The 13284-nt window shown below is 42.9% G+C and overlaps 1 protein-coding gene across 1 annotated transcript in view; it reads left to right on the forward strand.

Moving 5' to 3' along the window:
• The first annotated feature begins 220 nt into the window (after positions 1-220).
• The window catches only part of LOC126162002 (uncharacterized), an 81200-nt gene continuing 68136 nt past the window's right edge, over positions 221-13284 (forward strand). The window contains exon 1 of the mRNA XM_049918226.1: positions 221-1289. Coding sequence (XP_049774183.1) covers positions 1182-1289 — 108 coding nt within the window. The 5' untranslated portion in view covers positions 221-1181. The remainder of the gene's footprint in view (positions 1290-13284) is intronic.

The following is a 13284-nucleotide window of genomic DNA, read 5'->3' on the forward strand; positions in this document are numbered from 1 at the left end:
GCTGCGGCGGACGTGGCCAGCGCGGCACACCGCCAGTGCCAGCCTCGACGCAGGGACCGCCAGGTGTCTGCACACGGCCGTTGTGGGACCCCTCCAGCAGCGAGGACACAGGCTGCGTAGCGAACCTGCACGTGACAGCCTTAGCTCCAAGATCCGGCCATATCCTCGGAATAAGTCACGGTGTAAGACGGATCAGTGCAGAGTCTTTGACCGATTGTGAATGCAGTGTCGGCGTTTAATTTCTACGTTCTGTTCGTTAGTTTAGAGCACGTACAGTACCGCATCAATAAACAATTTTCCAGGGCGTAGATGGCAGTAAATCCAAAAAGCACATGTGTTTGTTGCGGACAATTTCTTTTCGTGTGCAAAATGTGAAGAAGACTGGAGACCTCTAGGTAAAATAGCCTGATCCTGTAAGTGAAGCATTCCAGTAAATATGCGATGTTCATGAACGTAAGAATACATGTTTAGTGATTTCGGCGAAAGATCGTTGAGCTGTAAATAGTCAGAGTGTGCGAAGAGTTTTCCGCTCTAATGTGCGTATATTACTCCCGCTCGAATTGTCTTACAGTTGTTCATTTTGTGCTTCTCATAAACATCATATGTACAGACTGGAATTTCCCTTGAGAGATCAGTTGACATTTAGGAGCTGTATCGTGTAATCAGAATAAGTCGGCATGTAGCCTGACGAAAGAGCTGTTGACACTCCTCTTTCTCTTGCCTGCTCAGTCAGCTGTCTTCGAATGAGCTCCAGTTACCATCTTCACCGGAGACAACGTATTGTGGTAGATTCTCCCCTCATTTGTCCGCATATCACTATTTTACGACAAGAGTGAAAGTGTTTACCGTAAAATCCGTCGTAGCTGTAATTATTGTTTTCGTATCTTATTAAAGAAATCGAGTGCCTGAAATGGTGCAATGTGCGACAGATGTGAACGTAGTTAAATATTTGGTACTTGTAAATACCTGCACCGAAGTTGAGGAGGAATAAGGCAGACTGTTCATCGAAAGTGAAGGATGATGCGAGAGTGCTAGTCGTTCCATCGCCCACTGGCGGAATGCTGAAAACGGTTTTTATAGACGAGCTTCCATTCGCCACAGAAAGCTCACTGCTGTGAGTAGCAACACCGGCGTGCAGTCTGGAGTGTGACTACCCGCTGGAGAGTCGTGGCTGCCCAGTGATGGTGGAATCGACGCAGAGCGCGGGCGCCGCCCCTGGAGGCCAGTCTGCGACCGGCGGCAGCGATGAGGCGGTCCCCAGCGCGCCCACCACCCGGTCGCCGGAGTCGGTGAGTGCCGCCGCACACGTCTTAACACTCTTATGTAGGCCGCAGTGCTTCGAACAAGACATGTTACTTCAGTTTTCCGACCCTAACAACTGGCAGTTTCGTTAGATTCAGAGAGACTTGAAACTTCCTGGCAGATTAAAACTGTGTGCCGGACCGAGACTCGAACTCGGGACCTTCGCGTTTCGCGGGAAAGTGTTTGCCCGCGAAAGGCAAAGGTCCCGAGTTCGAGACTCGGTCCGGCACACAGTTTTAATCTGCCAGGAAGTTTCATATCAGCGCACACTCCAGTGCAGAGTGAAAATCTCACTGAGAGAGACTTGATCGTTTCCAGGTTAACCACACACAGCACAGATGTTCATAATTGCAACATATCTTACTGCGATATTTTCCACATAAGAAGAAATACATTTTCAATGGACATACTTGTATGTGCTTCATTGATTATGTTCTATTTCCTTACAGCACAATTTGAAATGCATTTCACAATGCATAACCGATTTCGACAAGCCAATGGTTGTCAACAGCTTTCGTTCTTTTGGGTGAATTTAGAAAAGTCTAGTTGATCTGTAAAGGAGACGACATTCCTCGATTTTTTGGGGTCCCCACCAGTTCAAAAAAACGGCTCTAAGCGCTATGGGACTTAACATCCGAGGTCATCAGTCCCCTAGACTTAGAACTACTTAAACCTAACTAACCTATGGACATCACACACATCCATGCCCGAGGCAGGATTCGAACCTGCGACCGTGGCAGCCGCGTTGTTCCGGACTTCCACCAGGTCAGATTAAAGGAAGATATAGAAGTAATTCAGAGGCGTGCAGCTAGATTTTTTACCGTTAGTATTGATCAGCATGCAAGTGTCGCGTAGAAGTTTCGTGATATTTAATGACGATCTCTGGAGGGAAGACGATGTTGTTTCTGCGAAAAACTGTCGTGAAAATTTAGGGAACTGGCATTTGAATCTGATTGTAAACAGATGCTATTGCCGCCATTTCGCGGAAGGACTCTAAAGACAAGATAAGAGAAATTAGGGATCGTACGGAGAAATACAGAGCGTCGTTGTTCCCTCCTTTTATTCGCGACTAAAGGGAATGACTAATGAAGGTTACCGCGTAAGTGTGTAGACGTAGGTGTAGAAAACGTTGCAGTTCTTTTATCTAGAGTAGATGCATGCAGCACGTGCTTTTAGTCTAATGATGGCCACTAGTTGGTCGAACCAGTTGCGCATTGTCCAATACTGTTTCATAGAAACGTTAAAAAGTAAAAGAATATTTTCTTTAGTTTACGGAAGCTGACTTTCTCAACACCTTATTAAAATTAGATCAAATGTTCGTTGTTATTCAGAAAAGTTGCTCAATTATGCATACCATTTAGGCTTTAATTCGCCAAATATTGCAAGAATTACACTACAAAATAGTTAACGTTATTAATCACCAAAACTACCCAAGATTGTTGCAGAAACTGTGATATTATGCTATTACTGAAACAGCTTCACAATATACTCAACACAAGAAACCTACAGCTTTCGTTTTTAAATACGCTCGTAATCAGCTAGTTGTGGTGAGTGGTTGATTTGTGATTCAAAACAAAAATATTCACCCAACTGCACTCTGTCTACCTCAAGACCACTACTATATGTCTACTTTATGGTAAGTCACACGAGGAATTGAGTAAGCTACTTCAACAAAAGTAGAACATACTTCTAGTTAGGTTTAATCCGTATTGACTGCAAAAAGATATGCATTCTTTATTTTCATTTTTCGTAATTTCAAAATCACATCCACTTTAGAGTGTTTATGTTAGGATTTGTCGGTTCACAATATGTCAGTCATTCATTTTCCACTCTGCTGCTGCGAATGGTTTCGGTATTTTCCCCTCTACGGCTGAGATTAGTTTTGGTACTATGCCAACTCCTTGCCTGACTCGTCTTTCAGTTCTGAATTTCTCAATATGCTGATAAAAGTCTAATGGAAACTGTAATAAGCAGGTGCATAAAATGGCAGTATGCTAACATAGTTTGGACTGATGCCGTTAGTACAGACTGGACTGAAAGACAGTTATAAGTTTTCTCGCCATCTGTGGACCCAACGCAGAGTGCTAACTCATACTTATCGCTTCACTGAGTGTGTATAATTCCGAATTGAAAATGGCCCTTGTGCTACATCCCTTCCTATATCCCTTCTATGGTCAACGTACTCCTACACTGAATGAATCTTGCTCTATTAAGGTCCTTCATTCGATATTAGCACTTACCTACATTACAGACAACCACTACAATGTAAGTACCAAAACAAAGGTGGCTCGAGCATGTTAACATTACACTACTCCTTCAATTTATCAGTTTAGGCGATAAGGAAATTCCTTGCCAGAAATATGTTTTGCTTAAGAATTTCTTTCTATTTTGTTGAAGTGCACAATGATTGCAAATTTCATCACATCCATTTCAGAAATGTTTACCGCATAATGTTTACAAACACTTATATGTTTTTTCTCTTTAAAAAAGTGAGTTATTATAGAGAATGGTCACCTTCACCACGGTAGATGACACAATGTGTGGGAAATAGTTGATTGCGACCGAATCTGACGCCCAGATCCAGCGGAATTCTGGACATGCTACAGAAGCACACTACCATCACATCCGACCATGAGACAGTGTTACACAAAATTCATGGAATCCGGAAGTATTATAAAGAGTGATGCATATGTAGAACGGATGCAACATGCGTTTATCCGGAGCCCAACCAAACCAGTCCGTCAAGCGCCTCGACAACTGCGACTGCCAAAGGGATGATGCGCATGGTGTTACACAAGAGACTGAAGCTCCATGTCTACAGAATGCAGCTGCTGCATGCGACTCAGCGTGAGAGACCAAAACACAATGCAATTGCAAATTTCATCGACGATCACACAGACTATCCGAAAAGGTTAAGTTCACGAATGAAGATTTCTTCCATACGTCCGGGAACATAAAACGAACCAATGTCAGAATATGGATCTGTGCGACAGTCGAAAGGTAAACATGTGATGTTGTATGTTTAATTACAGTATGGTGAGACCGTTTTGCTCTGCAGAGGCGTCCATATCTTTTACTGTTAATCTGGACTTGTTGGAAACGTTTGCATTTACACTGGTCGAAGAAGTGCAACCTTACATCGGGCTGCATCATGACGGTACCACTGCTCACTTTGCATCGATCGTTCAGGTGGCTCAGGGCTACAACTTCAAGTGCGCTGGATTTGCAGAGGAGGACCTTCTTCTTCGCTCCCAAGGCCTCCGCACGCAAACCTGCTAGATTTCTTTTCTTTGGTGATTTGTGAAGTATGCTGTGTACCAGAACGCGGAGCGTGAACTGCAGGAACCGTGAGCTCGAATCAGAGCAGCAAATGCACATGTTAATGAGGACATGTCAACGCCGGATATGGGAGGATTTGTAATATTGCTTAGATACACAGCGTGCTGCATATGGAGCATACAGTGAACTCTGTTAAACGGCTACTAAAGCTTCAGCTGTGTGTGAAGATTATGGCGCCAAGCTTACCTTTCTACCAATCCTCATTTCTGAAACATACGTGATCGCAATTGTAAAGATTATTCAGGAACATCCTGTAGTTTGAATCAATGTCATTTATGTCGAGCACTGTCAGCGGAGACATTCCCATAACCTAACAAAACTCATTTTACCTACGTTGAAAGTTCAGCTCATTCGTAAGAGGGTGAACACGAGAGCTGCAAGTATAATTACTCACGTACAATCATATAAAAGAAGGAAAGGTTAGAAAACTGTAGAATAGGAACGAAAGCTCTGAAATAATAGCTACAAATGACTAGGGTCGCACCTGTGGGTTAAAACACAAAGTAGTGTTGTTTAATGCCAAATTGTGGCAGACGCACTACTAGAAGTGTAAAAAGTTTTACTGTCTAAGAAGAAAGTTTACACAAGATATCCTAAGCATCGTAGATATCAGAAACTGACACTGACAAACCATGGTTTCTCTAATTAGGGGCCTCTATTGATTTCAAATGCTCCTGTGGAGTTGGGGGGTGACACACAACATTTTGAGGAACATTGTCCTTCGACTAGCACACAGCTTCACATACGAGACTGGTTTGAAAAGTTCTCGGAACATCACTGAAACTTCTATTTATCGGTATAGTCTCCCTGTAGAATAATGCACTTGGTCCAAAGATGTTCCAGTGACTTGATGCCATCTCGAAAATGTTCCCTTAAGGGCTGCAAAATAGTTGTCATGTCCTGCTATCAGGTCTTCTTTTGAAGTGAATATTCGTCCACCAAGAAAAAGTTTGTTTTGGGAAGAGATGGAAGTCTGACGGAGCCATATCAGGTGTATAAGGCGAGTGTGGCAACAATTCATACCTTAGTTCGTGTAATTTTGCCATGGCAATGGCACGTGTGTGCGGGCGAGCATTGTCTTGATGGAAGATGACTTTCTTACTTGCTAAACCTGGTCTTTTTTCGCGCATCTTTTGTTGCAATTGGTCAAGAAGGTTAGCACATTACTCTCCTGTACTTGTTTGCCCAGTTGGGAGATAATCTACAGACAGAATCCCCATCGCATCCCAGAACACTGATGCCATGACCTTTCCCGCCAAAGGTATTGTCTTTGCTTTATTTAATGGCGGAAAATCAGCATGTTTCCACTGCTTTGACTGTTGTCTTGTCTCTGGCGCATAGTAGTGCACCCAAGTTTCAACTGTAGTCACAAACGGAAAAAATCTTGTTCGTTTCTCATAAAACGGGCAAACATCGTTCCGATATGTCCATTCTCACGCGTTTTTGATCCAGCGTCAAGAGTCGCGGCACCCATCTTGCCGATAATTTTTTCATTTCTAATTCTTCAGTTAAAAAGTGATATACGGTTTTTGATGACATCTGGAAAGCGTGAGTAATTTCACACACTTTCAATCGGTGATCCTCGATGGCCACTTTGTGCACTTTTGCAATGATTTCTGGAGTAGTGACACATCTTGGCCGACCACTGCGCGGATCATCATCTAAGCTCTTCCGACCAACTTTTCATTTGAATATGAAGGAGCAGAGTGCCCCCAGTGTATTCTGGAAATCGGCATGAATGTCCTTTACTTTCATACCTTTCTTTACGAAGTATGCTCGATTCTCGATTTTTTCCAACTTCGAAAATCACTAAGCGGGAACGATAAAAGAGCCACGTCACCGCCACAGCTCTCTTCCAAGAGCACTGACGTGGCACGTGTTTACAGGCAACAGTCCAATGAATATCACTTGAACAACCCGTTGCGCTAGCGCTGAACTCTCGCGGTGATTCCAAGTATTTAGGTGATTTTTGTGTTGTTGCAACAGTTTCGTCTCTACAATTCTGTTGAAGTAGTATGTGAAATAGCTGAATTTAATTCAGGGAACTCAAATATTTGGTAGTCAGACACGAAGTCATTGGCAGCCACTCGCTAACAGCTTGTCTCCATTATGACGACAACCTGCTACCAGAAAGTTATACAGTGTCCCTACGAACAGCATTTACACTAAAATTCAGATACATTGTTGATTCGCGTTCCGAAAAGTCAATGTCGATGTTGACTTGTGGCTATACACTGTGACCTGCTGATCTTAGTCTATTAATTTTAAAATCAATATTTGATGACTAAATTTAAAGAACCTAGCCTTGATTATGACGTTACTATATGTAAGTGGCATTTGTAGCACTCTCTAAACTCACAAGATATTTGATCTTTGAAAGTGTAAGGAGATTTAGCAATTACTTTCACAGCTAATGACTGTAAAAATTGTGATAGCCGACATCTGGACCATTGCTGTTCTCTGCAAACACGGCGGTCTGTCGGTTGACTAGTGTTGTCAATCGCGGAGTCAGAGTGGCAGAGGTTTGTTTGGTCCTGGCAGCGGCGGCGCGCGGCCTGTGCTAACCGTGTCAGAGCGGCAGGCCGCCGCGCCTTCCTCTACTATTTCTGTCCCCCGGCTATTGCGTACACAAGCTGTACCTGTCACGCAGATACGCGGACAGAACTGCTCTTTATCCTCGACTTTCGCAAAAGCGTTCAAGCAGTCCCAGTTATCCTTCCTGCAAATTTTCAAATCAAAGACGTTAGACGGGGTAGGGGTGGGGCGCATTTACAAGAGAGTGAACAAACTGTCATCCCGTAACACCAATTTGTGGGGAACAAAATTCTCTCTTTCTAGATGTGCATTTTGCCGAGAAAAAGTCTGCAGATTTAACTCCCAATTCAAGATACGTACAGCGTTTATTGCTACTTACATTAGATAAGGGTTCACTAAGTTGATGGGCAGATTTTCCCAAAGGCAGTGTAAAAATCTCACATTGATGACTATGTCATGAAAATTGTTCAGAACAGAACTGGATCTGGATCTGATATCATGAGCAGTCACATCTTTTAGGCCCGACCAATAGTTTTCATTTTACTACAACCGGAATTTCTTCTATAACATACATCACAGTAGTTCCTCTGGAGGAAGATTCGCTGTAATATTGTGGCTGGAAACCCATTTCTGAATATAACAGTCTTTATTGCTTCATTTCCTTTATTGGGAATCACATTGTATTCGAATTCGTTAACTACTAACTTTGTCATCAAGACTTCAGTCTTATATGTTCATTTAGCTTAGTGATTCAATTATTCGTGTCTGCCAGCGGTTGTAGGGATGTTAACGCGGTCGTACTCAGCCGCTGTTCTCCCCATTGGTCGGAGTTCTGCACTGCGTCTCTTTTTCCAATTTGCCATATTGGTTCATCTATTCCGGTCTCTTACTTTTTCTTTCCTATTTCATGCCTTTCCACCGTCTTCAGTATGTAATCTGAACACTCCTTATACTGCTCCCTGACCATATATCGTATTGCAACCGGGGACCTAGAAACAATGGGGAGGCTCCGTCCCCGCCCCAGCCGCAATGGTCCACAACGCCACGACGACTACCACAGTCCACTTCACCCCTCCGCCGCCCCACACCGAACCCATGGTTATTGTGCGGTTCGGTCCCCGGTGGATCCCCCAGGGAACGTCTCACACCAGACGAGTGTAACCCTTATGTTTGCGTGGTAGAGTAATGGTGGTGCACGCGTACGTGGAGAACTTGTTTGCACAGCAATCGCCGACATAGTGTAACTGAGACGGAATAAGGGGAACCAGCCCGCATTCGCCGAGGCAGATGAAAAACGGCCTAGAAACCATCTACAGACTGGCCGGTTCACCGGACCTCGACACAAATCCGCCGGGCGGATTCGTGCCGGTGACCAGGCGCTCCTTCCCGCCCGGAAAGCCGTGCGATAGACAGCATGGCCAACCGGGTGGGCCTGACCATATATCACTGAAAACTGGCAAAAAACGATTTCGAAATATCTGAGGTTGCTATAGATGCTTTCGGTCTCCATGTCCTGAAATTTATTGAAACATCCTTACTCCACTATGGCCTAAAGTTGCAGCACGTACTGCTACATCTCTCACTTCTTCGTTGAAATAAAAGACGTTTACGGGTCCGCCAGTTTGATTCATAACATCGCAGAATTTACAATACACGCGCTCATCAGAAGCTATTGCTGCAGCCATCTCACCTCCTTGTCTTGCCGACATATCTTGTAATATGAACTTGTATCACTTATGCGGTGCGGCCCTCTCACCACGTCCTTACTGGTTACTAATACCGATACCACACACAGCACGCAGTTTGTTCACACGATCACGATCACGCTCAGGCACTGGATAAATACAACTGGCACGTTATAGAAGGAAGAGCGGTCATCTCTGCATGGCTACCCGGAGTGAACTAAACTCGCCTCCATGCATGACATGTTCGCTCTCACTACTGTCAACCCTTAACTTCCTTCCTCTTTTACGACTATCGAATATAGCAGCCAGGAATTTTCAAATGACATTCATCACTCTTGAAGATCGACGTTTCTGATTTTCTATAACATCATTCCATGGCATTGCATTTCATTGTTTCCATGACTTCAGTTCAGTTGTAATTACAGGTCATTTCCTATTGCACAGATTTGAGTTTTCCTATAAAGTACACTAGTTGAAATATTTGTTGACTCCTATTTTCTCTTCTACAACAGCTTCCTTTTCATTGTCCAACCCCGTATTTTGCTCTGATATGAGTTTACATTTTTCTTTACTGGTTCCATCAAAAGCTTCTCGATTTAGTTCTATCGTAACTGTAACTACGGTTTTAGTTTCGCATTGCTTCACATTTAAAGAATCTTGACACAAAACTACTAATTATGAACTGGAAACCATAACAAATGCATGCCAGTTTCTGATAAACATTGCAACAGAGATTCTTTGTACACTGTTTCAAATCCTGTTACTGAGCGTAACATTTATATGCGCTACAGAGAGCTAGAGTCTGTCATAGAGAAGTCATATGGCACTGGTGTTCACGACCGCAACTGTTGCTCAATAACGTTGTAGAGTATTAGTCATCACTTCAGGCAGGAACTTACTAGACACTCTGCTGTTATGAATATGCCATCGCCTAAGCCATGTGGCGCATTTTCTACTTAAAAAAGTGCTCCTATCTTTCAACGTATGCCCTTGCTTACTGCAAAACTTTTTCTTGTTCTCATCCGGCTATCTCATCCCACAGTATCGAAAGCAAGAAGCTCGCAGTAGAATAGATTTGTTTCACAGTGTCTATGATGAAGAGGTGCTCGTAACTCTCAAGATAAGTACCTTAGAGCCCATGTTTACTATGCATTTTTGCTTCGAATGATCATTCCTGTCATGTCCCCCCTGGAACACCTTGTTAATCGAAAAATCATTTTTTATTGTTTTACGTCTAAGACCCTTAAGGGTAAGTCGTACAGCGTCAGAGAGTTTACATGGGCTTAAATTTCGGTAAAAATTAATTTTTTACGGAAATAACTGGGCTCTTGCGGGACGTACAGATCGAACTGCCATTATACATGGTGTTACAAAAAGGTACGACCAAACTTTCAGGAAACATTCATCACATACAAAGAAAGAAAATGTGTTATGTGGACATGTGTCCGGAAACGCTTACTTTCCATGTTAGACTCATTTTATTACTTCTCTTCAAATCACATTAATCATGGAATGGAAACACACAGCTACAGAACGTACCAGCGTGACTTCAAACACTTTGTTACAGGAAATGTTCAAAACGTCCTCCGTTAGCGAGGATACATGCATCCACCCTCCGTCGCATGGAATCCCTGATGCGCTGATGCAGCCCTGGAGAATGGCGTATTGTATCACAGCCGTCCACAATACGAGCACGAAGAGTCTCTACATTTGGTACCAGGGTTGCGAAGACAAGAGCTTTCAAATGCCGCCATAAATGAAAGTCAAGAGGGTTGAGGTCAGGAGAGCGTGGAGGCCATGGAACTGGTCCGCCTCTACCAATCGATCGGTCACCGTATCTGTTGTTGAGAACCACATGTTGTGTCGTACTTGTAAATAAAGGCACATGTTCTAGCAGCACAGGTGGAGTATCCCGTATGAAATCATGATAACGTGCTCCATTGAGCGTAGGTGGAAGAACAAACTAAAATGAGCTCTAACTTGGAAATTAAGCGTTTCCACATAACATCTTTTCTTTATTTGTGTGTGAGGAATGTTTCCTGAAAGTTTGGCCGTACCTTTTTGTAACACCCTGTATTTATGCAATCCTCTTATTAGCTGATGTGTGCTACAAATTTTTCTGTACGACATTTACCGATAGCTTATGTATAAACTTCGCCAGTATTCATTTAAAGAACTGAAGATTTCTTATCCTCTGCAGATGTCTGTTGTTGGCAGCCACATCGTCTTCATCTCGAGGTCTTATCCCTTGTCTCTGCGGGATCTGCTTGTTATTTCGGATGTGACATTTGGTAATAGTGTGTGCCTGTGTGTGTGTGTGGGGGGGGGGGGGGCAGCGATGTCCTTCCTGAAGTAACCAATCCCTCCTCCTACACACCCCCTCGGCCCCTTCCCAGGGCGAAATTTGTGTACCCCATCGGTCTAAGTCTGTTGTTATGGCAGGTACCAGTGCGACAGCGCATTATAAATGTTTCTGAACTGCGTAACTGAGGCGCGACGTAGGTAAAAGTCTGTATTCTCCATGGCGGTTATGGGAAATACTGACAGCCTAATATTCGCTGTCAAATACACCTCTACCACGTAGCTCGAACATTCACTTCATCGCGCTCGGCACTAAACGTAAAGACTATAAAGGAAAGGATGAAATGTATCCATAACGTAAACATATCATCCAGTTTATAAGTTTCAAACAGTACATTTGCATTCCTTTGAATTCTTATTTCTTGGTAGGTTTTGGAGAATATTGTTGTTATGCCGACACATCTGTTAAATATTTCCAAAGAACTAATAATTACTCAAAGAGTCCAAATATAATTGCGACATGTTCAATTCATTGATACTTCTGACGTAAGAGAGTGGATGACAAGCCAGTTACGTAGAAAGATGTCCCAAAGTTTCACATATCCCCAACTTCTTTTGTAGTGCGGAAATAGAAACTTTACTCACCTCTACCAAAGATTTATGGACTTCTCATTTCAGCGGTTGCACACTGTTTTTTTTTTCCCGCGGAGAGTGTTTGTGTACTTCCAGCAGGCTGTATCTGAGTACGACACAGCACGCGGCCACGTCCCCTGGTTGCTATTGCGTATAGATCGGAAAGCGGACCCGTTCATTATATTGAAAAGTGGCTATTTTATTCTATGACATGCCACCTTTTAGCGGACAAGGAATGATGGGTAAAAAGGTTCCGAGCTTTACCGCGCTAACGTTTTACTCATATGTTCACCTGAAGATGTGGCTTTTAGTGCCACGAAACCGGTAGTGATCCACTAATAAAGGACTAAATACAGCTGAAGCGATTATTACTACCAAAGATAACTACTCATAGCTGTGGTTTCCCTACCTACCTGGCTGTAACAGTTCTTTTACACGTTTTTGACATGGTTTCTGCATTTTAGAAAATCCCATTTTCGGCTTGAAACTAGTCATCGAGTAAACAAAAAAAGGGAAAACTGTAACCTTGGCTAGTCTTTCGTTGTACTAGAGCCTTTTGTCCTGGCAGTGACAGGAAACAACAGTAGTTGGTGTAGCAAGATTGTAGTCCTGTTAGTATGGCAATAAATTGGATATCTCATGTAGTCAAACACAATGTTTTTCCAAATTTGAATTTCTTTCCTATACAGCTATCATGAAAGCGCTACGAGAAGTGTCAATATACTATCATTTTATAATAGCTATTAACAGCTGAAGAACTTTATCAGGCTACTATGCTACTGATACTGAGAATAAACTGTTCATGTCATGCATCTCACCACCTGAAGTTACTACATAGTAATAACTACATCATTAGGCAGCGCTGCTACCTGCTAATACATGGAATTGCTTTAGTTAGAGAACACGAGGTAATATGCAAATTTCAGTTCAAAGCCACCATATTAACGAAATTTAACTTATTTAATTTTCATGATGTTTTATTTTTTGAACGGTGTCATGTTTAATGAAATGGGCTCACCCACTCCTTTTGCTCTTCCTTTCCTAACCCGGTTTCGTCAGGAAAATATTCCGTGGAAAGGTATGGTAATCTGTTCGTCACCTGCTCAAAGAGAGCAACAAAATCTACCCTCCGGGTTTGCTGGTTCGATGCATGCGTTCGGATAAACCAGCTAAATTCCCGGAATATCTCCCCAGTTGGGTTTGTTTTGGGGTGAATTTGCAAATAAAAACTTGCTTTATTTTGTGATCGATTAGAAAAGATCGTCAAATTTTCGTACCAAAGTTTCAGGCTTTGTTAGATATATCTTTGGGTGTCCCAAATCGAAGGAAGTAGTCTTTCTTGAAACTTTTGACAATGGGCCTTGCTTTGATGGACTTGGTAGCATACAATCGTACACGTGTACATTCTGCAGATAACAATAGGATGCAATTTTTCCCTTACACTTTTCCACCCCAAGTGCCCCAACACAACATACATCTAACAAATCAT

Source organism: Schistocerca cancellata, chromosome 1 (genome assembly GCF_023864275.1).
Source record: "Schistocerca cancellata isolate TAMUIC-IGC-003103 chromosome 1, iqSchCanc2.1, whole genome shotgun sequence".
Classification (NCBI taxonomy): domain Eukaryota; kingdom Metazoa; phylum Arthropoda; class Insecta; order Orthoptera; family Acrididae; genus Schistocerca; species Schistocerca cancellata.